Genomic DNA, 27,641 nt, shown 5'->3' with positions numbered 1-27,641 from the left:
TTTGTGTGTGTGTGTGTGTGTGTGTGTGTGTAGGTACTGAAATTACAGTGTACCACCACACCCAGCACATGGGAATGTTTTCCTAGCCCATCTGCCTTGGTTTAAATAGACTTCATTTAGCAGTTAACAATGTAAACATTTCCCATGCCTCCCCAGAGGCTGTGTTGATAGGGACAGAGTCAGTTCTGACTGGTCCTGAAGCCCTATGTTAACGAGTTCTATGCTTACTCATAGCTAACAGGCCAAGAGACAGCTGTGTGATGGTTCTCAAGAGAAGTGTTAAGATGTCTGAACCGTTCACTGGCTTTCCTTTCCCTCTCTTTCGAACCTCCCCAGCGTATTTCCAAAACATCTATTTGTTTGGCAGATAGCTCAATCTGAGGTCCTGTCTGTCTTAGTGGAACCCTCCAGGGGCAGCAATGCTGTTCCTTCAAGGAACCTGTGGGCTTTTGTGTCCTGATTCCTCCTCTGGCTCACCTCCTTCCTCTGTACCTCCTCTGACATTTCACACACATGGCCAAGCCTTCTGCACTAGGCTTTGGGGGCTGTGTCCAGGCACTGAGCACCAGCTGGAGCACAACCTTCATGAAACAAGGCTGGACCTGCTAGTGAGTAACCAAGGACCCAGGGCATATGGCTTGACCTCTCTGGGTCTCGGTTTTGGTCTGAGTAACAGCACGCTGATAATGCATAGTTAACAGGCCGAGGGGAGAATTAAGTAGGCACACTTGAATCCTCCCTGCCGCCCTCTGGGCCAAGTGGGTGAAGGGTCACTGAGTCATGCCCCACAGGAAGAGTTCCACAAGTCGCTGTGACAGAACTATCAGACAGAATGCTGTTCCTGTTTCTGTGTTTGTGCCTCTGTGGTGGCTTCCTCCCCCGGGGACAGACTGTCTTTGGTCTTTCCGAGACAGAGTGTGGGAGAAAGAAGAGATGAGAGCCTCCCTTCCCTTAAAGGGCACGCTGAGTTTCATGCAGATGAGACCCACGCAGGTCTCCCCTCCCTGGCTTGCCCGCAGCGGAACTCCGTTGCTTGCTGCCCTCGGGACCACTTCTCTCCTTAGAACTGTCTGGGTCCCACTTAGGATAGCCAGTGCCATCACAGTTGGCCCAGTTCAGCACTGGGAGGTCTCAGACCAGGAAACCCCAGGAGATGGATTTTGTCTGGAAGCCTGCTGGTGCTGAAAGTCAGATCGCCTGTGTATTTAAGGTGCTGCTATGAAACTTCCCTAAAGCAAAATGGAGCTGCCGTGCCTTGTTCCAGCGGTAATCAATAATCAAATGGAAAATTATAAAAAAGGGGACCTCGTGCATGTGTGCCTGGTATCAAGATGATACCTTGGCCAAAGGCACTGCAGCCCCCACAGAAGCAATGGGGGGGGGGGTTGTGCGCAGCACTGGTGACACCGCCTTGGACTGGTGCTGCCCTTGTTCCTGGTCCTTGGACACCTTTGTTAGTAGTCCTTGTAGCCAGAGGAGTTGTTTTCAGTGAACATAGGTCTTCACTGTTGCCGTTAGCAGCTCCCTGTAAGCAAGGGTACCGTGAAACCACCAAACTAGACGACCACTCCACGGGTGAAAAGAAAGGTTCGTTCAAACCGCCAAGGCTGTCTGCAGGGAGCAAAGAGAACAAAGGAGCAAAAGGCAGAGAAAGCCTTGCCAGTTTCAAAGAGCTGTGTTTGCAAAGGGAGGGAGCGTGTAAGGGGGGCAGCCTAGGAGTTAGAGTTGGGGGAGGGGCCTCTGTCTAGAAGAGCCTGGGAGCTGTGTGTAGGGTATGAGATGCAGCTATGCATTAATAGGGAACTATTATGCCCTATTGCCCGGAAGTAGTTGGCTGTAGGAGCACATAAGGAAAGGAATGGCTTTTCCCGACAGAAACCCACTTCACAAGTTTCTGAAGAATCCACTAGCAATCCTTCTGTTTCCCAGGTCAGAGTCCCCTGAGCTGAGCCCATGATGTCATTTATGATGCCATTATGGGGAGCCCACTTGGAACCTAACACTTCCCTCTGCCCATCCCCTCGGGATACGCCATGGTTCATGGCGTACATAGTCCACACTGCTGTGTTTCCTGCTTAATCCTAAATAAATGCTGCCATTCTTTAATATCTCTGTTATGTAGTTGGACACTAATAATACAGGTACCAAAAGTTCAGAGAAACGGTTTTTTTTCAAATTCACTTTTTTTTTAAGATTGATTGATTTATTATGTATACAGTGTTCTGTTTGCATGTGTCCTTGCAGGCCAGAAGAGGGCACCAGATCTCATTACAGATGGTTGTGAGCCACCATGTGGTTGCTGGGAATTGAACTCAGGACCTCTGGAAGAACAGCCAGTGCTCTTAACCTCTGAACAATCTCCCCAGCCCTCAAATTCACTTTTTAAAAGCACTGAAATAATTTCCATAGCTTGTCAGAACTTTGAGTGTCTTATATTTACTTTAGAGTTAATTGAGAATTACATTTGGGCAGAGACACCATGATCATCTCAAAGTTTGGCGTTTCTGGAGGTCTTAAAAATGGCCTCCATGAGAAACATGCCTGCCGCACAAGCCTGAGGGTCTGAGTTCCGATCCCCAGCACCACATAAGAGCTAGGTGACAGTCACATTGGAGGGAGGAGACAGGAGGATCCTAGGAGCTTGCTGGCCAACCAGTGTAGCCAAAACACAAGTTCCAGGCTCAGGAAGGGCTCTGTCTCACAAATTAGGCAGAGGCCATAGAGGAAGATGCACTGCATCAACCTCTGGTGCGCGCACATGCACACACGCACACGCGCGTCCTCACTTTGAAGAGTTTAGTGTTTGATGTCTAGCCACATTCTTGCTGTGCTCGTGCACGTCAATTCTCTCACATCCTGCTTCTTGCGGGACGGTCTCCCTGCAGCCTGAAGGACTTCCTTTGAAGTTTCACATCACATGGACCTGCTGGGAACCAGACTCTCGGCTTTGGAGCTCTCAAACAGCTTTATTTTGAAACTGATTTTCACTGGCTATGGAATTCCAGTTGAACTGCTGTTTCTTTTAGCGTTTTAGAGATGCCTCACTAGAGTGTACCTCAGCTGCCCAAGTGCTTACTTACCTAGTGTGTGCAGAGCCTTGGGTTCAAGCCCTGGCACCACATGAACTGGACATGGTGGTGCATGCCTGTAATCCCAGCTCTTGGGAGACAGAGACAGCAGGTTCACAAGTTCAAGATAACCTTTGAGACTCTGGGGAAAAACTAAGATCCTCATCTTTAGTCTTCCATTGTTTCTGATGAAACATAAATGTCTCCGTTATTGTTCTCTTGAGTGTTATGTGGCCTGTATCCTTCAGCCACCTTTAAGATCTGTCATCAGCCAGTGGTGGCTCATGTCTTTAATCCCATCACTGCAGAGGCAGATGATCTCTGAGTTGGAGGCCAACCTGGTCTACAGAACAAGTCTGGGACAGCCAAGGCTACACAGAAACCCTGTTTCAAAAAACAAAACAACAAAGATTGCTGTGTCTTGGCTTCTGATCTGCATAGCTACAGTGTTTCTAGTTGCGGAGGCGGGAGGGGCAGGGAAGAACATGCTGGTCATTAACAATACTAACAACATTGCAGCTCGTAGGCTGGGTTGTGGGTTTATAGAGTTCATTTTTATTGTGCTGCATTATTTACCTATGTTATATAGTCATTGGTATGTGATGAAGTCATAGAATCTTATGTAATTAAAATTGTAATGGTAATAAATGGCTATGGGTTTGGCACAGAGAAATAGGACAGAGGCAGGGATGACACATGCAGTCAAGGGAAAGCTTTTTAGTTTTTGTTTTTTAAGATGAGTGCTTTGCTTGCATGTATGTATGTGCAGCACATGAGTGCCTGGTGCCCATGGAGGTCAGAAGAGGGCTTCAGATCCCTTACAACCGGAATCACGTGTGATGTGAGCCACCATGTGGTACTGGGAACTGAATCTGTCATCTGCAAGAGCAGTGTGGCTCTCAGCCCCCAGGGAAGGCTTTATGATGGAGAGCTGCAGCTTCTGGGCACCAGTGCAAAAGCCTGTAGAGAACTTAAGGTGGAGATGCGCTGCAGAGGGGCAGCCTGTCCCCGGCCAGAGGCATTGGATCCAGAGCACGGGTGGGCGCTTGCATGTGGAGGAGAAAAGCCACACCCTGAAACGGGAAGACAGGAGTATTCTAAAGCAGGTGGGAGCTGTGGTGTGGTGACAGAATTGCTCCCCGGTGGAAACATGGAATTTCTCAGTAAGGTTCCAGGCATTCTGCAGCTGAGAGAGAGCAGTGAGAAGGCGGGGAGGGGAAGGGGATCTCTGCACGGGGGCTTCCTTCTGGACCCCGGGTTAAACACAAACCACACCCAAACACCTGTTTTCACAGAGAGATCCTTTATTAAGTGGGGAAGAAAAGTTAAAGTGGCTGCTCTCTGACTCAGGCAGAGAAACTGCAGCAGATGCCTTGCAGGTGTGATTTTTCAGAGGAGAAAAGGGGAGGTCTGTGTTAGAATGGGCTAGGATGAGGTGGTAAAGGAGATGGGGGACCAGGGAGAAGGGGGGAGGGGTATTTGTCCAAGAGGGACAAAGGACTGCCTCTGGATAGAGAGGAGACAGACGTGGCACATAGGGAAATGGTGGTTTATAAAGGTAAGGGGGAAACCCTGTGTTAGGACAAGGTGTTTAATTTTAATGGGGCGTGTTAATTAGGTGAACCAAGGGGGGCTTTTGATTGCTGAACTTTGGTAGTCAGCCTCAGGAGGATGAATTGGCCAAATAAGGGAACAGACCTTGGTGGCTCGCTTTAGGAATGTAATCTAACAGTTTTTAGCAAGGCAGAGGGAATGGGAGAAGGACAGAGCCTGCCAGAGCCACATGCTGCAGTGGGCTAGTGTCCCTTCAGAAGGCAGAAGTGCAGTGTTAACCGCCATTTGTGGGTCCCGTGTGTACTGTAGCCTGTTGTGTGACAAAACTTTCCCTAGGGAAACAAAACACACACATCTACTCACCCCGGGTAGGGATCCCATGATGTACCAAAGTATGGATACCACCAAAGTCCAATTTGGTGAACCATTGAATTTTATGGGGCTACATACAGGAATATGGGTGAGGGGTTACTTCAGGAGCAGAAATGACTCAGACAGCTGCATCACCCAAGCCCACCCAGCATGGGTGACAGCTCACAGAAGCTTGGAACCTGGAGCACACTAAACACCCTGCAATACATTCAACAGGTTGAGGAGTGCCCTTTCCAGGTGACTGAGGTCTACACCTCTTCCGGGCAGCTCGGCTGGTCTCAGAATCTTTGCAGCTTGTCTCCTCCATGGCATTGTCTGAGAGTCAATGCATCTCAACTTCTCTTCTGACAGCTACTCCACAGCTTTTATTATCCTGGCAGGGAGGGGCCTAGTGAATCTGGTCAGTTTCAGGGACTTCCTGAAGCTTTTTGGAGTTGTTTAACTTTTTGCTTAAGGAGCTTCTCTTCAGGATGGAATGTTTCAATCTCAGAAGAAACTTACATAGCTCCTCCTAAAGCAGTGGTTCTCGGCCTTCCTAATGCTGTGACCCTTTAATACAGTTCCTCATGTTGTGGTGATCAGCAACTATGAGACTATTTCATTGCTACTTCATAAGTGTAATTTTGCTCCTGTTATGCATCATAATGTAAATATCTGTTTTCTGATGGTTTTAGGGGACCCCTGTGAAAGGGTCATTTGACACGACCCCTTTGACAACCCCCCTCAAGGGGTCATGACCCAGAGGTGAGAACTACTTAAGGACCTAAAGCCAGGCCTGGCTCTGAAAACTAAGAAAAACAAGCATCCTGAAGGTCGCTGGGCTCTTTCCAGCCTCTGGTCTAGGACCATTGTACACTGTCAACTTGCTTCAGGGCCAGGACAAGCAACCCTTCCCCAAAAAGGAGAGGGCTTGCAAGTGTAGGAGTCACTGCTCTGAATTCTTCCACAAGGGCTAAGGGAAGGCCTAACTCCCCTCTATGCAGGAACAGTGCACACAGGTGCCTCCCAGATAGTCTCCTCGTGAGCATTTGTGAAAACGGCCTTCCTCTCTCCCTCCCACAGGAGAGTGGATGTGTAGGGGTCACATCAGATCCAGTATCTTTCATCTGTCCGTTGGGCTGTCCGGCCTTACAGGGTGGGAGCATTGTAATAGCAAGTACCACAAGAGAGGGTACAGAGGCCAGGCCTTCACTCATCACCCCATGACTGCTCACGTTCTGTCTGTCCCTTCAAGAAAGAAAAGGAGGGTGAAATGTGGCTGGCCCGGCAGAAGCCTGCAAACCCGTCTGGTGCCCAGGCTCACACTCCTCGTACATGAGTCAGATTCTGCTGCCTCCAGCACCTCTTGTCTCTTGAGATGAAGTAACTTCACTGGGACGATATCTCCATTGCATTTATGTCTGGTTCTATTTGCAATGGGCAAACTAGTTTTATCGGCTTCCTTCCAGGGGGGAAGAGCGGTAACTGAGGAGAGGAGGGAAAGACTCGCTGGCAAGAGGTCTTGACCTACTGTCTCATTTCTTTGAGCCTCCAAGTCCCTAGCCCTCTGCAGAGTCCAAAACAAGACCTAAAGGTCACAGGGAGGCTCTGCTAAAGGCTACCTAAAGCTTATGGAAGGAGATGAGCAACCCGGCCAAGAATATACAGGAGGCAGGGGAAGAAGCCAGAACTGGCTGGTACCTAGCCTGACCCAGACACAAGTTGATGAGTGCCTCCCCAGAAAGGCCTGTAGACCTGTTGGCATGTGCTGTGCTCAAGTCTCGACCTGAGCTGCAAGCAGGCTGGTGTGTAGCAGGACCCCGGCCGGCACTCCGCCAGGCCTGTTACTCTAACCCACGCCTCTGGAGTCTGGACTGTGGTCAGTATGCTAAAGAGTCTGTCTGGCTCTCCCGGGCCCTGCATTGTGGAAACTGAGGTCCAGATGATGGTGTGAGCAGGAACCCTTCAGGTTGGGTCTGGCAGGAATGGCTATTCCAAAGGACAGGGGTACCGGGTGGTAAGGCACAGAAGGGCACTGGGGTAGGAGAGCTCCGTGGGCAGAGTGCCAGCAGGAATGGAGAGTCAACCGGAGCGGGCCAGCCATGCTGTAACCCAGTTGGTTGGAGTCTAGTCTGCTCAGGGCTGGGGCTCCGGTCTGAGTGACTGCCCCCACTTCCCCTACTTGAGCTGTGGCTGCTAAGTTCTCTGCTGTCTTTGGTGTCAGGGAAAGGAAAGTGGGAGCCACCCCGGAGGAAGGCAGCCAGCCAAGAGGGTGAAAGTTGAACAGGGAGGCGGCCTGGCGAGCAGGACAGCTGCTCCCCTTCCGTGTGCCTCTGCAGTGTTTTCTCATCACTTAAGGGGCTGCTCTAGAGACCAGAGTTTACGCCGTAAGCCAGCCCGAAGGGTTACTTGGGGTGGGGGGACAGTTGTGGAGCACCTGCCTGGTCAAGCACTAAGTATACTTTGGGGAGGTACTAAACCCTAGTTCTGCCAAACCCAGGACCCGTGGGGCCTAACTTCTTGCCTGAGATGATAATAAAAGCTTTGTTTTGCTCTGGTGTCTGAGGCAAGGTCAGCCCTAGCTCCGGCGTAGACCCCGTGTTCTGTAGCAGGGTCAGCCCTAGCTCCGGCACAGACCCCGTGTTCTGTAGTCAGGTCAGCCCTAGCTCCGGCGTAGACCCCGTGTTCTGTAGTCAGGTCAGCCCTAGCTCCGGCATAGACCCTGTGTTCTGTAGTCAGGGTCAGCCCTAGCTCCGGCACAGACCCCGTGTTCTGTAGTCAGGTCAGCCCTAGCTCCGGCACAGACCCTGTGTTCTGTAGCAGGGTCAGCCCTAGCTCCGGCACAGACCCCGTGTTCTGTAGCAGGTCAGCCCTAGCTCCGGCATAGACCCTGGGTTCTGCACACTGTACCTGACATGAGCCTCAGACAGCTCTGAATTCTGAGTTTCACAGTAGACCAGAGAGAGAAAACCAAATTAGTAGCCCCACCAGGTTGTGGGAACTGAGACCACAAACAGAAAGGGTCGTAGTCTTAAACAAGTGGGATCAGTCATCTGTACCACAGGCCAATATTCCTCCATTCACCCCTCTACTTCCTCTCTAAGAAAAGGTTGGAGAAGCATCTGCACCCACTACTCCCTAGGAGCACATAACCCGGATGAGGTACATCTAGAGGTGTAATAAAGGGGCCCTGAATTGAGATCAGACCACATTACGGACCAAATAGCACTTTTGAAGAGACCACATAACAGGGACCTGGATAAAGTCTCAGGTGTGCTTTCTCTCCTCTCTCTCTTTCCCTCCCTCTCTCTCTCTCTCTCTGTCTCTCTCTCTCTCTCACACAACACACACACACACACACACACACACACACTTTTACAAATCTGCTCTCTAGGTTGGAGGGCCTCTCTGCGCATCTCTTTAATCTCTCTCTCGGAGCGAGCCAGGCGGATCTCTGATTCGACCAGCCTGGACTACACATGATTCCAGAAACACAAAGCTACACAGAAATCTGCTCATTCAGGTTGAAGAGGAATAGATCAGACTTCCTCCAGACTTTTTTTTGTTATGTTTTGTTTGTTTGTTTGTTTTTTGGTGGTGGTTGTTGGTTAGTTGGTTGCTGTTTAGTGATTGTTTTGTTGGTTTTGAGACAGGGTCGTACTGTGTGACTTGGCTGGTCTCAAACTCAAGAGATCTGCCTGCCTCTGCCTCCCAGGTGCTGAGGCTCCGTTTTCTAGGACTCCGTTCCTGCAGTCAGCCCAGCATGGTGACTGCTGAAGCAGAGACATCGCCTCTCTGCACCTGAGCTCACCTCCCATCGTCCGTCTTCAGACTCCATCTTCAGGTTTTTCTCAAGTCCCTCTTTGAAGCTCCCTCCTGGGGATGCCACTCCACGTATGGCCCCTCTGTTCAGACCTCAAAGGCTCTGCAACCCTGAAGTTTGACGATCCTACTTCCCCTGTGGGCTTCTCCTGCCTCCTAGGAAGTGTGGCTGCTAGGCTGGAGTGTGGCTGCTTGTTTATTTGCTGTGCAGCTGCCCTAAGCAGGAGCATGGCAGTGTGGAGAGGAATGGCTAGCAGTGTGGATGTCCCTGCCCTGGACAGTTTCCTTCTGCCCAGACCTTCAGGGTTATGTGTTTAGTACTTACCAATCAAGATGTTTAGTAAAGTCAACAGTTGCTACTGAGTATATATGGATCTCCACCCCTCTTCCCTGCACATGGGGCAAGGCCTGGGCCATAGAGATAAGGTCTCCTGGGTCACTGGGTCTGGGTGTGGGTGCTGGAAGGTTGGCTGAACCAACCACCTTAGCTTCAGCTCCAAGGGTGATAGGACCCAGCAGCAGCTCTAGGCCTGTGTTCATGCCCTTCCTCCTCATGGGTGGCCTCACTCCCTCCCCAGCCTCATTGAAAGTCAGCCTATCTTAGATCCCAGACTCCCTAAGCCTGCCTGGGCCTTCCCAGCTGTTACTAATGGCTCCTTTCTCCGTGCTTCTGAGCTCCAAGCCTCACCTCTGTGAATGCTGGGTAGGTCAGTGTTCACCTCCCCTCTAAAGCAGCCCTGCAAGGACGGGCCATGTCTGCCTGTTGCCCACATGAGTTGATCAGATAGAGTAGGTCCTAAATTTCTAGAAGGCTTGATGAGCCACTAGCAGATGTCTGTGATGGTCATTTCATGAACTGAGCAGAACTGTGTAGAGTCCAGAGTAGAGAATGTTAGCGCTTCTAACAAGTGTGGAAACAAAGATCTGGTTTTAGGACTTGACAAAGGATCAAAGACCAACCCCTCCAATCAGAGGTACAAAATGAGACCCGACTCACTGTTTCCATCTGGCTTAGCCTCTTGGTTCTCTTTCTCTGTAGCAGAGGATAAAAGAAAATGGAGTGTAAGCCACAGCTAGTGACCCAAAAGATCTAGCTACAGCCAAAGGATTGTATGGGACTCGTGTGCCATTAAACACCAAATACCCCGTGGTCTTGGGAGCAACAGAGAAGTTTAAACATCTTGCAGAAAACCCCAAGGACATACACACGTAGACCAGCGGTCACTGGTTCAGAGGAATGAATGAGGCGTTTGCTGCAAAAGGCAATCTCCTCCCACCTGGTCTAAACCGGGTCATTGTGACCTCGTCCTGCCCATTCACTGGTCTCCTGGTCCAGGCCCTCACCTTGACCTGGCCTGCCTGGGCTTATATGTATCAAAGCCTCTAGTTCTCGCCCTCAGAAGTGCCTAGTCTGGAGCAGAGGGCTACATGGAGACACTGGCCCTGGGCCCTCCCCTGGCCTGAGGTGTTACTTTGGAAGGAAGGACTGCAAACCAACAGATGATGTCCTTCCTGTTAGCCTAGACCTGCCCAGAACACGAGCTGTACCTTCCCGGCTCTGCCGAGCAGCCCAGCCTGGCACTGCTTATTCTTGGTCGCCGGGAAAGCCTGCCTGGGGGCCTGCTCGGCTTGCTTCTTCGCCTTCCCTAAGTTCTTAGCATTCTGGACTGGCAGGGACTGTCCCGATTACTTGCCCAGTCCCCTTGTTCATGGCGGGAAACTAACACCAAGCAGCAGGAAGACCCCGACCCTCCTCCTCCTATCGCACTCTGGCCGCTGCTCCCGTTCTTCAGGGGGATCACCGGGTCTCACCTGTTTAACTCTGCGCTATGAAGCAGGAACTGTTCATCTCTGCCTCCATTTGACATGTTGCCTTTTAGAAGGAAGAGATGGGATTTCTGAGTACTCATCCTGACACCTCTCTGCAGGCTTACAGAGTACAAGTTAGTCCCAACCTCCAAGCTCTGCACCACGCTGCAGTCCCACTGTCTGGGGAGGTGGGGTAGTGTGGTAGTCTTGGTGCTCAGTCAGCATGTGGAAAGACTCGTGGATTTGGGGACAGGAAAGAGATCTTCCCATAGAGCAGACTGTGTGCTGTGAAGCCAAGCACATTTGGCCATGACAGCCTCCCATCTCCAGCACTGCCTCTTCCCTGCCCGGCCTCCCTCTCTTCCCTGGGGGCCTTCTTTCAGCCCGCTTGCCCAGGGTGGCTATACAGATCTGAGCTTCAGGGCAGGAACCTGACAGAGTATGCTAGAAAAGCAAAAGGTGAGTGAGCCCATGGCCTTCTATGGTAGACGCTCACGTGGGATTCCCACCTCAGCTCTGCCACTCAGAACTGCACAACCTGGAGCTATTGCACCTGGACCGTGGGGAGAAAGTTGTCCCTACAGTTGTGGCAGGCGTTCAAACAAGGCATGTGGTGGGTGTGCTTCTCGAACCAGGCAGCTCTGCAGAAATGTGACCAGAGCATGGGGACCAAGATCGTCACGGCAATGCTCTCCCCTCAGGGCTAATCTAGCTGATGTCTTTCTCTCCAGGACAAGAGTGAAACCACCAGGGGAGCCCTCGCCCAGAGGCCTTGTCGCCCCAGACCTGACTCCCTCCCTCCCAGCTTCCCTGAGGAAGAGACTCGCAGGATTGCACGGATATTTTCTTCCCGGTGTTCCCAGAAGCCTGATGACTCCTGAGGGACTGAGGGAGGGGCTCACCAGCCAACTTCCCTCAGCTTTGTGCAGCTTGCAAGAGGCACCAGGTCTGTTTCCCTGGGCACCCTGAGGCCACTACCACCACCCTGTTCCATGGGTGTCTGGAGACCTAATCAGCTAAGACTAGATTAGGGATGTCGGGGAACCACTAGCTTCTGACTACCAGGACCTCAGCTTCCTCCTGTAATGAGACAAAGGCTGGAAATAAAATGGACTCCAGCACCCACGTGGCTCGCCATCCATCTTCTGACTGTGGGGTCTAAGGAGGCATCTCTGAGCAGAGAAACCAGTGTCCTTGACACAGCCTACTGCTGACCAGAGCCACCCTCTGCTGGAATAGGACAGGCTAATTCTGCTTTAAATACTGGAGGGAGCAGTAAGTGTGTACAGAGGTAGAAAATTCTAGGGCCCTGTTCAGCTCGTTTGTTTGGGAATGAGGGTGTTTTATAGATATAAATTATTTTTATGATTTATTGAATTAATCAATAGAACAGGGGGGATCACCTCCTTTAAACTGTATTTAATGTCTGAAACCTAACCATGTTTTTAACTTAATGTTTGTTTTTTACTCAGCTCTGAAATACATTGTTCTTGCCTTTGTTTTAATAAAAGTCTGGTATTTGTATTTGTGCACAAGTATTTTCTGGGTTGGTCACTGGGAAAAGGTCTTAGCTGCAGAGACAAAAGCTACAGCCATCCTCAGCCATCTGGAACAAGGGACCAGAGCTGCCATGAGACTTCTGAGGTCTCCCGAGTGTCCAGTTGACCCACATTGGAGGGACACCAGTATCCCCTCTTTTGGTTGTTTGGGTTTTTGCTTGTTCATTCCTGGTTTTGTCTCTTCCTATGCTGGTCCTTGAAATCTCTCAGCACAGTGGAAGTCTGTCTAGAACCGGGCCTCTCAGAGTCCCCTGTGTCTCAGAACGATGTCTGTATCAGAACACAGCCACTCGGGCAGCTACCATAGACAAAGCCCTCTGGGGATGACTCTGAAGGGGCACAGATGTACAGCACCAGCTGGGTCACCCCTCAGCATGTACTATTTCTGAATCCTCAAAGCAGCTCTACACCTTAGACACTGTGACGCCCCTCCTACAGTTAAACAAGGTCAAGGAAGTCGAATGCTTTGCCTCTGGGTGGCTAGAAAGTGCATCCAAACCCAGACTTACCCAGAGATAAGGGCTTGATGACCAAAGCAGGATGCAGCCATAAGTGCTCGGACTTCGGGCAGTCCCAGGCTGCTGCATCCCGGGAAGGATTCCTGAGAGAAACCAGTGCTGGGGTTAACCAAAGAATGGACCAGGCCACAGACAGCTGCCCGGAGAACCACAAGGATGTTCTGGGCCACATCAGAGTCCAGCCTGGCAGTGTCTGGGCCTCCGGCCTCGTCTGGGAGGCACAGGCACCTTTAGAGCCTGGCTACATAGGGCTGCTGTGCAGATCAAAGGGGACATTTCTGAAAATCCTTAGCTGGCGTTTGGCACCAAGTGGAAGCCTAGGAAATGTCAGCCCCACCCACTCTTCCCAAGCTCTTGGAGGGAATTCGAGTCAAGTGCTCCAGTACCCAGGAGGACCACTCCAGCCTCCCTTTCCGGGCCATGGACCCTCAGGCCAACCTGCCCTCATATCTGCTCCTTGAGCTACACCTTGCACACCCGCCCCCTCCCCAGCCAGGGCTGGCCTCAGCCCCAGGCCTCACGGTCAGGCAGAACAGAGCTTCCAGGACCTGGAGTTCCACGTCCCTTAGGGAATAAGAAACCTCCGGGTTCCAGGCCTAAGGGGTAAAGCCTCAGGTGAAGAAGATCACTGCCAACTCCTGCTCCTGTAAATAACCTGCTGGGATCAAGTGAGGACAGGGCCACAGGAGGACATGGGCTGCTCTTGCCCCAGGTTGCAGGCAGCATCTGATGACAAAGACATGGTGAAGATTTAAAACACTGACAGCCCTCATACACGGTGACATCTCGTCCCAGGGGTAGCTCTGAGGTGACATGACTCGCCAAGTTATCCAGCATGTTTGTCTCTGAGACCAGAGTGAACCCGTGTCTCCCTGACTTCCTTGTGTGCAAGCCCACCTGAAAACAGGTGTTTCTGGTGAGCCAGAGACTGTAACAGCCAGCCTGGGAACGTCTAGCCGAGGCTGACTCTAGCTAGAACCCCAGGCAGACCCACCCTCAGAGAGCGGAGTCAGCTGAGCTCTCCTCTGGTTCCTCCAGGACCTGCTGTCTCTAGTCAGACTCCCCCTTGTAGCCCCTCCCCCCATACAGCTCCCAGTCCTGCCCAACTCCAGATTAATAGTTCCAGACAGAGCCCGAAAGCATAGGGCAGGGCATGGAGCAGGACAGAGGATAAGCACTCTGGTCACCCCACCCACCCTGGGACCAGGGCCCTGTGTTCACGGTTCAAAATGGCCTCTACCTTTCTGCCTTGCCTATCTTCTCTCCCCGGCCCTTTTTGTCTCTTTTCTATGTCACCTGGCTGCCAGGGTCAGCTCTGCCCGGTGCCTGCGGATGGAGCCTGCAGTGGCTGCTGCAAAGAATCCTGCTCACCCCGCCCCATCTCTCTCTGGCCCCTGCGCGTCCATGCTGAAGCCTCCAGTGACATGTCATGGAGAACAGTGCTTGCAGCAGATAGACCCGAACTGGGTTATAGGTTACAGACCAGGCTGGCTCTGCGGTGCACGAGCTGTGTGACCTTGGGAAGTCGCTGTCCTTGACACGTGAGGGGTCTGCACAGTCAAGGAGTGAAGTACTGATACACACTGCCACGTGTAACACCACTGTGCCAAGTGAAAGAAGCCGGCCCCACTCTAGGATCCTACTCAAAAGAAACATCTAGAACAAGTTAAGAAGCAGAAAGAGGAGCGGTTGCCTGAAGCTGGGGGAAGGGAAGAGGGGTGACTCGTTTTGGGTTTGGGTTTTGAGCTGTAATGAAAATGTTCTGAACTAGATTGTAGTCGTGGCTCAACCTGACTACACTAAAAAGTATTTGAATTGTGTGCCCTAAGCGGGCAAATCGAAGGCTATGTAAAGTACATTTCTCAAAGCTGTTTTGCTCTGTTTTTAAATTTAGGATCCTGCTAATACTTGCTTCCTCGGGTTGAGGGAAATAGAAATGATGTGTCTAAAATATCAAGCACCTAATGAGCACCAAGAGATGATGCTTATCATCATTGCTGTTTGTAAGAAGAGACCTCAGAGAACACCTGTCCTAAAAGGCCTCGGCCTGTGGCAAGTGCAGGTGCACACACCCCATATCTCCTGGTCACCAAGGCAGCCCTCCGCTTGGAAGCCCAAAGGAGCCATATTCAAGAGGCCCAGGTCCAGGAAGCTAAGCCAGATCTGGAACTCCCTGCTCCCTCCCCGCCCTGCCCTCAGCCGCCCGCCTCTTGTCAAGTGATCGGACTGTCAACCAGCTTCTCAGAATTAGGTTTCAGGTCAGCTGGTACATAAGGCCAGAGCAAGCCAGAGGCAGCAGACAACAGTGAATGGTGAGGAGGGGCCCTCAGATCCTGCTGCGACCCCTGGAATGGAGCCCCAGGGAGCCCCTGCACTAACCTACCTTGGCTAGACTCACAGGTAAGACCCCATACCTCTCCTCGGCTCCCCCTGCCCCCTCTGCCTGCTCTCCCTTCCACGGAGGCTCACAGCCAGGAGCTGCTGGGAATCACTGCCGCTGAGAGTGATTCAGCCTTGCCCCACCTGGTCAAGATGAAGGAGCTGCAGCCCTAGGGAGGCTCCCATATCTGCCTGCCTCCCCCGGGACTCCCCTTTGTCCCGCTGGCTCCTCTCTTGGAACTGTACAGATCCCAGCTGTGTCCCTCTCCTTTGGCCCAGGATCCCCCCAGAGGACGAAGCCCTCTCCAGCCAAGGTTCTGGGGCCCTTCCTGGGTAGAGATGAGGAGGGCACCGCTGGCCTGAAGCTGGCCCAGGTGTGCGGTAGACATTTCTAGAGCCTGTGGTCTCTCTGCCCGCTGGCGTCTCGATGCAGATGCAGCTGCTTTATTGGAGGGAGTTGGTTTGGGCCGAGTGCAGGACACTCAGCAAACGTGAATGGGCCCTGCAGACTGGAGCATCCCATGCTCTGGGTGCCCCGGCAGAGCTACAAGGATGAGGATCGCTCAGAACTTGCACCTCCAGCTGGCTGCCAATGTCTGCTGCCCACATTGAGGCTTCCTCAAATAACAAATGAGGTTCAGCAAGAAGGAGGTTGGGGAACCAACCTCAGGGAGGTTCCTACTACGTCTGCCTTTGTAGCCTTACCCTCATACTCAGGTATGTTTGTCTGTCCTTTCTATTTCTGATGGATGGCTCAAAGGTACTCCTTCACAAACTGGGCACACCAATTGCCAGCTCCTGACCAAGTTCAGGCTTTAGTGTCTCTTGTGAGCACCTTTCCAACGACGTCCTCCCTGGTCTTAGAGCCCTGGTCATCCCCTTCTGATCTATCCTTGATGCCTGCACCAGCCTGCGCCGACCGCCCAGCCCCTCCTCATTCTCCGCTAGACTTCGTCCAACCTTGGCATTTGCAGCCCTCTATCAAAGGCCCCTAAGGTCATCTCTGACCTCACTTCCTGTCTCCTCATTCTGAGAAGAATGGTTCTTGGGCCAGCTGGCCCTCCTTGGGCTGTCTTAGAGCCGTCCCTTCAACAGTCTGCACAGAGGAGGAGGGTCAATTGGTCTTTTCCCTGCTCTGGAGGCTCCGACGGAGCTAGAACAGTTAACAGAGAACGAGGCGATGCTACAAGACAGTAGAGTCAGAAGTAGCGAGGACGGCATGGGCTGAGGAGGGAAAGCCCTGCTTGCCGGGGAAGCGAACACTGCAGAGACACACCTGGCCTCAGCAGGGAAAACTCCTGCGAGGGGTCTCTGGAGGACCCGGCTCCGCACCCCCCCCCCTCCGATGTTCCTGCCAGCAGAAAGTGCTCTGGAGTCCCGTGTCCCTGACAGTGACCATACCCGGGTCCTTTGCCTTTCTCACCTCAGTGTTTCCAAAGCAGAGCAGAACACGGGGTTCTTCTGCTAGCACCTGGGTGGCCCCCAGACAGGCTTTGAAGACGGGATACTAAAGACCTTACCCCCAGGGGCCTCCCCAATTGTGTGAGCCTCAGACTCATGCTATCAAGTCATCCAGCAGCCTAGCTCTCCAGGCAGGTCCAAGGCTGTGGGGAAGAAAAGGCCACCAGCATGCCATGAGGAGAGTCAGCTGCTCCCACAGTACATTCCAGGCCTGGGCAGGGAACCCAGTACCTCCCTGCTGGGAAGGAGCCAGACCTGGCTGCTGTTCTGTAGGGCAAAGGGGAATGGGGCCCGAGCAAGTGGAGGGTGTTCTCCTGACGCGCCCGCACTGCTGGTCCCCAGCCAAGTTGGCTCCGAGGCCCCAGGCCTCAGGTCTCGCTCTCCAGAGAACCTGTCCCCTCCTTGGGCTCGTCACAGTTTACAACCCAGACAGACAAGAAGTTGGGCTGAAGGAAGAGCTTGGAGAGCCGAGGTCTGACCACACCCACCCACGCAGATTTTAGCCTCTCTGGGCCCATGAACTTCATCTGACTAGTGGGCCTTGGTATCCACCCAGCCTTCTCCAGACTTACTTACTTGGTTTTATGAAGCACTCGGTAACTGCTTTGAATGCTTCAGACAAAACCACGAGTAGCCAGATTACCACTAGATTACCAGCCAGATTACCAATTGACTAGACCGTGGGTGGTGTAGAGATGAGAGCGTCACGGCTTGGCCATCAGAACATTTAGATCGGAGTTCTGTGACCAGCGGTCAGTCAACCGCTTTCCACCACAGGCCTCTATTTTCTCATCTGTAAACTGGATTTAAATACTGCCCTGCTTTTTCCGAAGTGATTGTGAACCTAAAATAGGCTGAACACAGGCCTGGATGCCAGGGGCTGGCTACACTGAGCAGTCTAATGTCTCCAAGCCTCGGCTGCCCTTCATGACAGGTGTGGAGAATCAAGAGAGAGAACGTGTGGAAAGCTCCCACTGCAGGGGCCCCACAGCCCAGCAGCCAGGTCCTCCTGTCCTGAGCTTCCATTGAGCCCTGGCTTCCCCTACAGCAGTGGTTCTCAACCTATGGGTCTTGACCCCCACTGGAGTCCCATATCAGACGTCCTGCATATCAGATATTTACATTGTGATTCATAACAGTAGTAAAATTGAAGTTAGGAAGTAGCAACGAAATAATTTATGATTGGGGGTCACCACGACATGAGGAACTGTATTAAAGGGTCACAGCATTAGGAAGGGTGAGAACCACCGCCCTACAGGTTCAGGCCTCTGCCTCTCCTGGGCTATCCTTTTCATTTTTGCAGCCACCAAAAGCCCTTTGCAGGCCTGGCCTGCATTAATCCTCTTGTGCCCCTTACAAGCAAAAGGACGGTCTTCCCTTGACAGCTCCTCTCTGTCTATACTGACCACAGCTCAGCTTACACTACAGTTATTCGTGGGCACTGTCTAAGCCAGCCCTTAAAGTCTGCTGGAGACCCTCCAGAGGCAGCTCTCACGGGTGGGTTTTTACTCCCTGAAGCCAAGCATAGAGCCCTGTGGGTAGCTCTCTTCAGTGTGTGCTGGCCTTCACCAGCTGAATCCCTGGCTTAGCTCCGTGACATGATGTGAGGGTGTAATTAGACAGATATGAGGGGGGATCCTCCAATAATGTCGCCAGCTGTTTTCTCAACAAACACAGTGCTCCTAGGTGGGTAAGGCCCTGTTCTTGGAGACAGTGTGTCTGAGTAGGAAAGTACAGCAGTAGACAAGGTCGAGGGGGGGGCTGGTGCCCTGAGATGGATGAGAGTGATACTGAGCTAGCATTTGAGTTCAGGGAAGGCCCTCTAAAGAGGAGACATCTGAGGAGAAACGTGAAGGAAGTGAAGACAGGCAATCTGCAGGTGTCCGAGAGAACTGTATTCCAAACATGATGTAATCCAAAGGCGCCCATGTGGCTGGAGCTCTGTGTGAGTGGGAAGAAAAGTGGGGAGAGGGGAGCCTCACAGAGTCCCGTAGGCCAAGACCAAGATGTTAGACTCTGTTCTTGATAAAATGAGGAACAAGCAGACTGTCTACAACCAGGAGAGTAACAGGCTCTGACAGATCAAAGCTTGGATGCAGGTCTCCAGTGGGGAAACCCTCCTGTCTCTACTGTTTAGACCCAACATTCCTGACTCAGTGTATGACTCCGTCTAGAGCTTAGTGGCCCTTAGGATGCAAACAGTCAGGGCCAGGGATGTAGCTCAGCTGTAGATGCTTGCTTAGCATACAGAGACAGGAAAGGAAGAGCAGAAGTTCAAGGTCATCATTGGCTACATAGAGAATCTGAAGACATCCTGGGCTACAAGAGACCCTACCAAAAGAAAAGGAGCAGGGTGAGAAGCATGGAGCTGCTGGGGAGGGCGCACGCCTTTAATCCCAGCACTTGGGAGGCAGAGGCAGACAGATCTCTGTGAGTTCAAGGACGGCCTGGTCTACAAAGTGAGTTCCAGGACAGCCAGGGCTACACAGAGAAACCCTGTCTCAAAAAACTAAAAAGAAAAAAGAAAGAGGAAGGAAGAAAGGAAGGAAGGAAGGAAGGAAGAAGGAAGGAAGGAAGGAAGGAGAGAGAGAGAGAGAGAGAGAGAGAGAGAGAGAGAGAGAGAAAGAAAGAAAGAAAGAAAGAAAGAAAGAAAGAAAGAAAGAAAGAAAGAAAGAAAGAAAGAAAGAAAGGAAAAGGAAGATGGGACTGATTCTCAGTTTTGCCTCAGTCCTTCCCCAGGCAGAGTCCAGTCTTCTACACTAGGCCCCAGGCTTCCAGACCGGAACCCCGCAGCTGTGAGTTCCAGTCTCAGTCCGTATTCGACGTACCCAGCCCCACCTCCTTCATTACCTGTTCCTTTTCCTGACTGGAACTCGAACCCCATGAAGACAGAGCCAACCAAACCTGTTCCATCTGCAGCTTGCCAGTGCCTGGTATGGTGGTCAAGAAATAGCTGACCAGCCAATAGTCACCTCGCTTCACACCAGCTCCTTCCCAGTGATAGGGTTGTTCAGGGAGAGAAAGCAAGCCCGAGTCCTCGGTTTCTGAATGTGTAGACTGGATGGCATCACAGAGGAAACCAGAGTGATATATGGCAGACCTGAGAGAAGACCTGAGAAATCACCTGACCTGGCTCCTACCCTTTGATACCTGAATGTTCACTATTGATGAACTAAGATATATATACATATATATGTGTGTGTATGCATGTATACATATATATTCTCATTGGCCCAGATTTCCTAACCCCTGGCCCTGAATCCTGTTGCCCCGTAGGGAAGGGATGCACATTGTTCACAATTCTATGAGTCTGGCCCTGGCTCTAGGGATGGGTCACTGACGGATGCAGGACTTGAGCACACTAAGAGAGTGTCTGAGTTAGTACACCAGTGACTGCCAAGAGATGGCCTCAACACAGAAGGCCTGATGCCCAGAAATCCAATCGTAAGAACATGGGGTCACCCATGATGTTACACCAGTTTCCCTGCACATCTAAGACTAAATCAAGCCCTTCACATCAAAAGATCCCTGGGTAACCAGCAGAAAGACAGGTCTACTCGTGAGCACACAATTCTGTGTGTGTGTGTGTGTGTGTGTGTGTGTGTGTGTGTGTGTGTGTGTTCGTGCACATATGCACACACTAGCATTGTTTGTGTATTGCCTTAACCTAAGACTGAGATTCTCCTGAGATTTTGTCTTCATCTGAGAAGGGTTCCTTGGTGACATGAGAGGGTACAGGACCCAAGCTAGGCAGAGCGGTCGTAACCACCCCAGACAGCAGAAGTGTTCATGTGTCAGACCACCGCCCTCAGCCACTGGAAATAGAGAGCTCAGCAGCAAGTACGCGAGGCCCAGGTCCACCAATAGACCACCAGTCAGGAAACCCTACAGGGATGGGAGCAACAAGAACTGAGGAGGATTCTGTTTCTTTTATATGTAGAGAGAGGTGTATCCAGGTCAAGCATGGCAGTACAGGCATACAATCCCAGCATTCAAGAGCCTGAAGCTGGATGATCTCAGATTGGCCTGGGAAATTTAGTGAAACTTTTGCCTCAAATAAATGAATGAATGAATGAATAAATAAATAAATAAACAAACAAACAAACAAATAAGGGCTGGAGAGATGGCTCAGAGGTTAAGGGCACTGGCTGCCCTTCCAGAGGACCTGAGTTCAATTCCCAGCAACCACAGGGTGGCTCACAACCATCTACAATAGGATCTGATGCTCTCTTCTGGCCTGCAGGTATACATGCAGAGCACTCATACATAAAATATAAAAATAAATGTTTAAAAATTTTAAAAATTGAAAAAAGGAAAAGAGAGAGCGTGCTAGGGATGTATCTCAGCAGTAGAGGGCTTGCCTTACACCAGGCCCTAAGTGCAGGGCTCACTAAAGGGGGCAGGGCTAAGGTGTCCTTTCAAGGGGAACTGGCTTAGTCCAGGATGAATGACTATTTCCTTGGGTCACAAGGAATATTCCCCCTGTTTGAGAAAGAGGCATGGGGCACCTCAGAGAGCTTGACCAGAGAGGAGGCAGCAAGACCCTGGGAAGACAGGGTGCCGGTGGAGTCAGAACCAGGCCTGCTGCCTGCCAGGACCTCCGTTTCTTCAGCCATTCAGTGACCAACAGCCCAGTCAGCGTCCCCCTTAACCCCTGTGCAGGGGACAGCGGTTGTTAGGTGTGAAAGGCAGGATTTTTATGGGCCAAGTTCAGGCATCTTACGTGTGGCAGTGCCCAGGCTTCTCACTCTGTAAAGCCCCTTCAGAGTGTTGCGGGGTCCCTGGACACAGGACAGAGCCAGACAGCCTAGGCGCCATGTGTCCCTTGGTCCGTCTCTTGCAGCTGCCTCCAGAAACGGAAGCAAAGGATTGCCAGGCGACCTCGCTCCTTGGACCTCAATAGACACCAAAGGAACCAGGCCCATCCCACCAGGACCATGGTTGGACTTCAGCCATCAGAGGTGCCTCCCACAACAGTGGTGAAGTTCCTGGGGGCGGGACTGCCGCCTGTTTCGCCGACCTCCTCACCTTCCCCCTGGACACCGCCAAGGTCCGCCTGCAGGTGGGTGGGCGCCTTTGGCCAGCGGTTGTGATTCATGAGGAAGAAGGGGCTGCTTCCGCACAGCATGTGCCAGGGGAAGGCCACTCCCTGCTCTGTTTTGTCCCCACCGCCATCCCTCGGGACCAAAACAATCCAAATGCCTTGATATGATGTGACAAGGCTCTGTACCGCTTACCCTTGCTTTGTAAGACATAACATGGAAAATAAAGGCAAGGCAGTAACGGTGTGGGCTTAGGTGAGCCTCTAGCCATCTACTGTAAAATAGGAAAAGCAAACCGGCCCCTCTGGTGTACCGAGGAGCCACGTAAGTGAGAGCTGCTTTGTGAACTGCACCACACTGCACACTCCGCTGTGATAAGCATGCTAGTTCTAAGACCCTGCAGGGGCCCTGCACACACAGCCCCTCCTTCCCCAGCCGCCCATCAGCTCCTCAGGCCCTATGCTTGTCCCTCAGATCCAGGGGGAGAACCCAGGGGCGCAGAGCATGCAGTACCGCGGCGTGCTGGGTACCATCCTGACCATGGTGCGCACCGAGGGTCCCCGCAGCCCCTACAGCGGACTGGTTGCGGGCCTGCATCGCCAGATGAGCTTTGCCTCCATTCGAATCGGCCTCTACGACTCTGTCAAACAGTTCTACACCCCCAAAGGAGCGGACCGTGAGTGACAGCACCAGTGGACACCCAGGGACACCCAGGGGCACCCATGGACACACAGGGGTGGGCGGGAAGCCCAGCTGGCAGCTGGCGTGTGGGTCGAGGGCATGGCGTGGTCCAGCAAGGCGGTTTGGGCATGGGGAAGCTGGTGACAGACACTGGCGAGATTTTGACAGTGTTAAGGACTCCCGGTTCTCTCTGCCCTCCCCAGACTCCAGCATCGCCATCAGGATTCTGGCAGGCTGCACCACGGGGCCATGGCGGTGACCTGTGCCCAGCCCACGGATGTGGTGAAGGTCCGATTTCAAGCCATGATACGCCTGGGAACTGGAGGCGAGAGGAAATACAGAGGGACTATGGATGCCTACCGAACCATCGCCAGGGAGGAAGGAGTCAGGGGCCTGTGGAAAGGTAAACGCAGTACCCTTGGGCAGAGCTTTCCCTCCCTGAGGGCTGAGACAGGGAACCCAGCAAGGAGGAACTCCCAAAGCATGGTTCAATGCCCTAAGAACGCCCAAATAACAATACCTCACACACCAGCCACAGGACCTCAAATATTGTTCACCTCACCAGTCCTCACCTGCGTAGGCCACCCTGAGAGAGACAGAAGGGAACACAGAGCATCCACTCCTCAGGGCTTTACCACAGAGGAGCTAAGGAGGCCAGAGTGCAGCTTGTATCACAGGCAGGGGCCCAGGAGCAGGCCAGAGGTGGGAGAGGCTGAGCTGGCTCCAGAAAAAAGCTGGTCTCCAAGACCAAGGTGTAGAGACAGAAGGGGAAACACATAAGGATGGAGGAACGCAGCCGTGCAGCCATGCAGTGAGGTGTGTGAGAGGACTTCCTTGGGAGTGAAGGCTGCAGCCTTCCCTGTGTGCTACGCCCTTGGCAATCGCCAGAATCCCTCCGGCACTTGGACCACCACTCCCATGAATCCTTGCAGGAGAAAAAACGGCCTGTGGCGTTTAAGGGCAGGACGCCCAAGTCACAGCGCTGCCAATGCACTCTTGCTGGTGTCCCACTCACGCCAAGCCTGTCCTCGCCCAGGTGACACCTGTCTCTGAGCGCCCTGTCATACCTCCTGTCACTGTCCTAGGGGCTCCGCCTCCCTCCTCCATGAAACGTTTCCTTTCCTGACTTGACTGCTCCTGGGTCTCAGGGAGGCATGTTGAAATTTTCACAGAGTGCAAATTGTGCTCCAAATGCAGCCAAGCAGTGGGTGTCCGTTTGTGAAGGCGCAGGAGCTTAACGGCTGCTAACCCCAGAGGTGGGATCTGCTTGGCTGAGGTGTGGTCCCCTGGCTGAGACCACGGCTGGGGGGCTCTGTCCCCAAGCTGGAGCACTGCATTCATCAGTCCCCGCTGCCTTCCTGACAGGGACGTGGCCCAACATCACGAGAAACGCCATTGTGAACTGTGCTGAGATGGTGACCTATGACATCATCAAGGAGAAACTGCTGGACTCTCGCCTGTTCACTGGTGAGAGTGGGGGGGGGGGGGACCAGGAGTGGGTGCCACTCAGAGGCATCAGGGACCCTGAAAGATAGAGAGAGGAGCAGTGCCCACTTCAGGACTGTGATGACGTAAGAGGCCTAGGCTCCAGCCAGAGCCTGGGTTCCAGGGCCAGCACCAACCTCAGTGTATCCGTAAGTGATGGCCGCTTGCCTTCTCTGACTTCAGTTGCCTAAAAGAAAAAAGCTCTGTAGCTTTCTTACTCAGAGATGCTCGGTTCTCGCTTGCTAAGACTAACCAAGAGCTCAGCCTTGGGCACTGTGCTCCGGAGGTCAAGGTCAAGGTTGCACTGGAGACAGACAGTGACCACGTCTGCAAAGCGTGCGCACATGCTCCATTCCTGGAATGTTCTTCCCTCCCTTCTGCAGACAACTTCCCCTGTCACTTCGTCTCTGCCTTCGGAGCTGGCTTTTGTGCCACAGTGGTGGCCTCTCCGGTGGACGTGGTAAAGACCAGATACATGAATGCTCCCCCAGGCAGGTACCGCAGCCCTCTGCACTGTATGCTGAGGATGGTGGCCCAGGAGGGCCCCACAGCCTTCTACAAAGGGTAAGCGGCCACCTTCTTCTCTTCTTTCCTCCTTCTCCCCCTTTTTCTTTCTCTCTGACTGAGCCTCATGAGTTCCAGGCTGGCCTAGAACTCACTACGTAGCCAAGAATGACCTTGACATTCTGATGCCCCTGGCTATACCTCTCAACGCTGCATTATAGGCTTGTACCACCACACCTGGATTTGGGGGTTTTCTTATCCCAGGTGCCTACAACAGAAGCCTTTCTAAGAAAAAGTAGGCCAAAGCCAGATAAAATGATTATTTGTCTCCAAACGTTTCGGGTAAGGGGCTTTTCCACACCTGCTGCCCTGGCCATTCGCCACCACACACACTGCAGCATAAGGTACCACTCTCCTAACCAACACGCAGGGTCCCTGTGCATTTTTAAAAAGAGTTATCATTATTACCATCATCATTAGCGTGTGTGCGGTGCATGTGTGTATATGTGCCATAGCACGTGTGTGGAGGTCAGAGGACAATTGTGTGGAGTTGGTTCCCTCCTTCAACCTCTACATGGATTCCAGGGTTCAAATTCAGTCCGAGGGCACACAAGGGGCATGCATCCTTGCGTGCGGCACCCTAGCCCACAGGGATGGCCTTCCCTCAATGTCTACATAATCTAAACCTCAGGCACTCTTGCAGACTGTCCAAATGCCTCCTCCACCCTCACACTGTCACACGGAAGTTTCCCCTCCTGTCCAGGAGCCTCAGCAATACTATTTGATCCGCTGCTATGGTAATTCCCTCTTACAAAATCCAATTCATCTTCACGCTGGCGCACAAGCTCCTTGGAGCTGAGACTGTCGACTCATCCATTTTTTATCATCCGAAGATCCAAACAGAGCGAGCATTCAATAGTGCGGGTTATCCACCATCATCTTGGAAGCCAAGTCCCTATATTGAGCCGTGTGCTGGGTACTTTATATAGGGTCTTGCAGCAACCTTCTGAACTAGGTAGTAGTCCCCACAATGCACTTCAAAACAGTAACTTGTCCAAGATCACAACATGGCAGAGCCCCAGCCCCAAGACCACACCCGTGTGGTGCTTCCTACCCACTGGTAAGGGCTTGGCTTGGCTCCCACAGGAATGCCTTTAGCTGATATTTCCTGGTACGTGGTGTTTAGTTGAACCCAGCAAACAAACAGAAACCACTGGAAGTTCTCATGTCTGGAAATAACACACTCAACCTGTCACCTGGCACTGTTTGCCTGGGTGTTTTCAGCTAGTGCCTCAGTTTACTCTTTCACTTGACAAACCTTTATTGAACATTATGTGTGTCCCAGGCTCTGCCCTATGCCTCCCTCGAGGAATCATAGACAAGTAGGTGGCATTGACCGAGCAGGGATAGGTGCTGTCCCCCGAGGATTCAGTTAACCATGTGACAACCCTGAAGGGATTCAGTTAACCATGTGACAACCCTGAAGGGATTCAGTTAACCATGTGACAACTCTGTAAGGGAACTACTGCTACACCCTCTCTCTTTTGTTTTATTTTATTTTATTTTATTTTTTATTTTTTATTTATTTATTTATTTATTTATTTATTTATTTATTTTTTGGTTTTTAGAGACAGGGTTTCTCTGTGTAGCTTTGCGCCTTTCCTGGGACTCACTTGGTAGTCCAGGCAGGCCTCGAACTCACAGAGATCTGCCTGGCTCTGCCTCCCGAGTGCTGGGATTAAAGGCGTGCACCACCACCGCCCGGCTTGTTTTATTTTATTTTATTTTAAGGTCTCTTGTTGCCTATACTGGCCTCAAACCCCTGATCTTCCTGCCTCCACTTCTCAAGGGCCAGGATCACAGGCATATGCCACATACCAGCATTTACTGTCCTCACTTCAAGATGAGGAGCTGGAGGAGCCAGGATTTTAGGCCAGGTTTGACTCGCCTCCAAAGTTTGGATAATATTGCCACAGTGATATAATCCTTGTGAAGGTTCAAGAACAGCCATGACAAGCTGGGTATGATGGCTGAAGCAGGGGTGGCCTTGAGTTCAAGGCCAGCCAGAGCTACATAGTAAGGCCCTTATCTCACACTCTCCCCCACAAAGGAAATGCTGTGGCATATGGCTGCCATGCCCAACTGAATCCCACAGCACGAAGAGCAACCCTTCAGACTAGAAAGATAACCCAAGCTGAGGGAAGGGCAATGTGTTTAAAGGGACAGAGAGGGCTTGGCATCATCAGGGCATGGTGACTTGATCCTCCAGGAACCAAGGGGGAGTGGCTGGCCTGAGGGACCAGAGGCCAGGCTCCCCACTGCCTGTGAGAAGCACAGATAGGTGGACCCCTCTCCCAGGGTCCTCCCTGAGCAGAGCTCTCTGGAGAGGAGCTGATTCTGGTACCATGCTCCCTCCCCCTTGCCCTTCATCCACTTCTTGATGTCCTGGCCTGGGCCTGGGTGGAAATCTGGGTGTAAACCGGCCCAACGCCCCTAGCATCAGGATGAGTTGGGTCAGACTGGGTCCCAACTCCACAGTGCTATTTACCAACTTTGTGGTTCCTCAGCCTCTCTGGCCTCAGTTTCCAAAAAAAAGGACTTGCAACCAGCAGAGTGAGCCCACAGACCTGTGAGAATTAGCTTCCTCACACGGTAACCTGCCTTAAAGTTAGCTTTCTTTCCTTTTCTGATTCCAACTCCTGCCAAAATCCCTTCAAGCAGAGACAGCAAAACCAAAACGGATCTCAGGAAAGAACTGTGACAAGCAGCTTCAGCCGGCCTGGGGACAGCGCAGGAGGTGTGCCTGTGCCTCCCTCCCAGCCCGGTCTTCCTCACGTGGTCGTCGTTTCTCTCCTCAGGTTTGTGCCCTCCTTTCTGCGCTTGGGGGCCTGGAACGTGATGATGTTTGTAACCTACGAGCAGCTGAAGCGGGCCTTGATGAAAATCCAGGTATTGCGGGAATCTCCATTTTGAACATGGCAAGCGGGCTACTTGGTGGTTTCCTCGTAAAAGGCTGCCTAGAAGAGAATGAAACCACAGCTCTCTGCCAGCAGACCCGATGGACCGAGTGGACCCAGAGGACCGAGCGGACCCAGCGGACCCAGGCCCACACACATTACAGAACTCTGCGCTCGTTGCTGATTCAAGAAACTGAACTAAAAGAGGAAGAAAGTTTTAGTCTTCCGTGTTTTGTCCTAAAACACCTTTGTCTTGCACTGACCTGATGGGAATTAAATTATGTTAATTTTTAAAGCCCTTCTGGTTGGATGCCTAACATTTAGGCAAAAGAAAATCCGATTCCTTTGGACAAAAGGGAGGTTTGCCAACCCCCCCACCCCCGAAATGTAGGATTAAACGATGAATAAGAAACTGGAAAGCCTCCAAGCATTGGGAAGATCAGCCCACTGT

The 27,641-nt window shown here is 52.1% G+C and overlaps 2 protein-coding genes across 2 annotated transcripts in view; both read left to right on the top strand.

Annotated features, from left to right (window-relative positions):
• Positions 1–12,128, top strand: part of C2cd3 (C2 domain containing 3 centriole elongation regulator) — a 118,299-nt gene extending 106,171 nt beyond the window's left edge. Inside the window, 1 exon segment of the mRNA XM_028877526.2 lies at positions 11,336–12,128. Within this exon segment, the coding sequence (XP_028733359.1) occupies positions 11,336–11,485 (150 nt within the window). The 3' untranslated portion in view covers positions 11,486–12,128.
• Positions 12,129–14,933: 2,805 nt separating this feature from the next.
• Positions 14,934–27,227, top strand: Ucp3 (uncoupling protein 3). Its single transcript, XM_028877528.2, is given in 9 exon segments — positions 14,934–15,081; positions 21,365–21,513; positions 21,516–21,583; positions 22,038–22,239; positions 22,448–22,489; positions 22,492–22,647; positions 23,610–23,711; positions 24,113–24,293; positions 27,092–27,227. Coding segments are annotated over 8 exon segments (921 nt in total). The 5' UTR covers positions 14,934–15,081; positions 21,365–21,458; the 3' UTR covers positions 27,207–27,227.
• Positions 27,228–27,641: the final 414 nt, after the last annotated feature.

The sequence above is a fragment of the Peromyscus leucopus genome, chromosome 1 (genome assembly GCF_004664715.2).
Source record: "Peromyscus leucopus breed LL Stock chromosome 1, UCI_PerLeu_2.1, whole genome shotgun sequence".
Taxonomy (NCBI): Eukaryota; Metazoa; Chordata; class Mammalia; order Rodentia; family Cricetidae; genus Peromyscus; species Peromyscus leucopus.
Note: the sequence above shows the minus strand (reverse complement) of the source record. Positions and strands in the feature narration are given on the sequence as shown.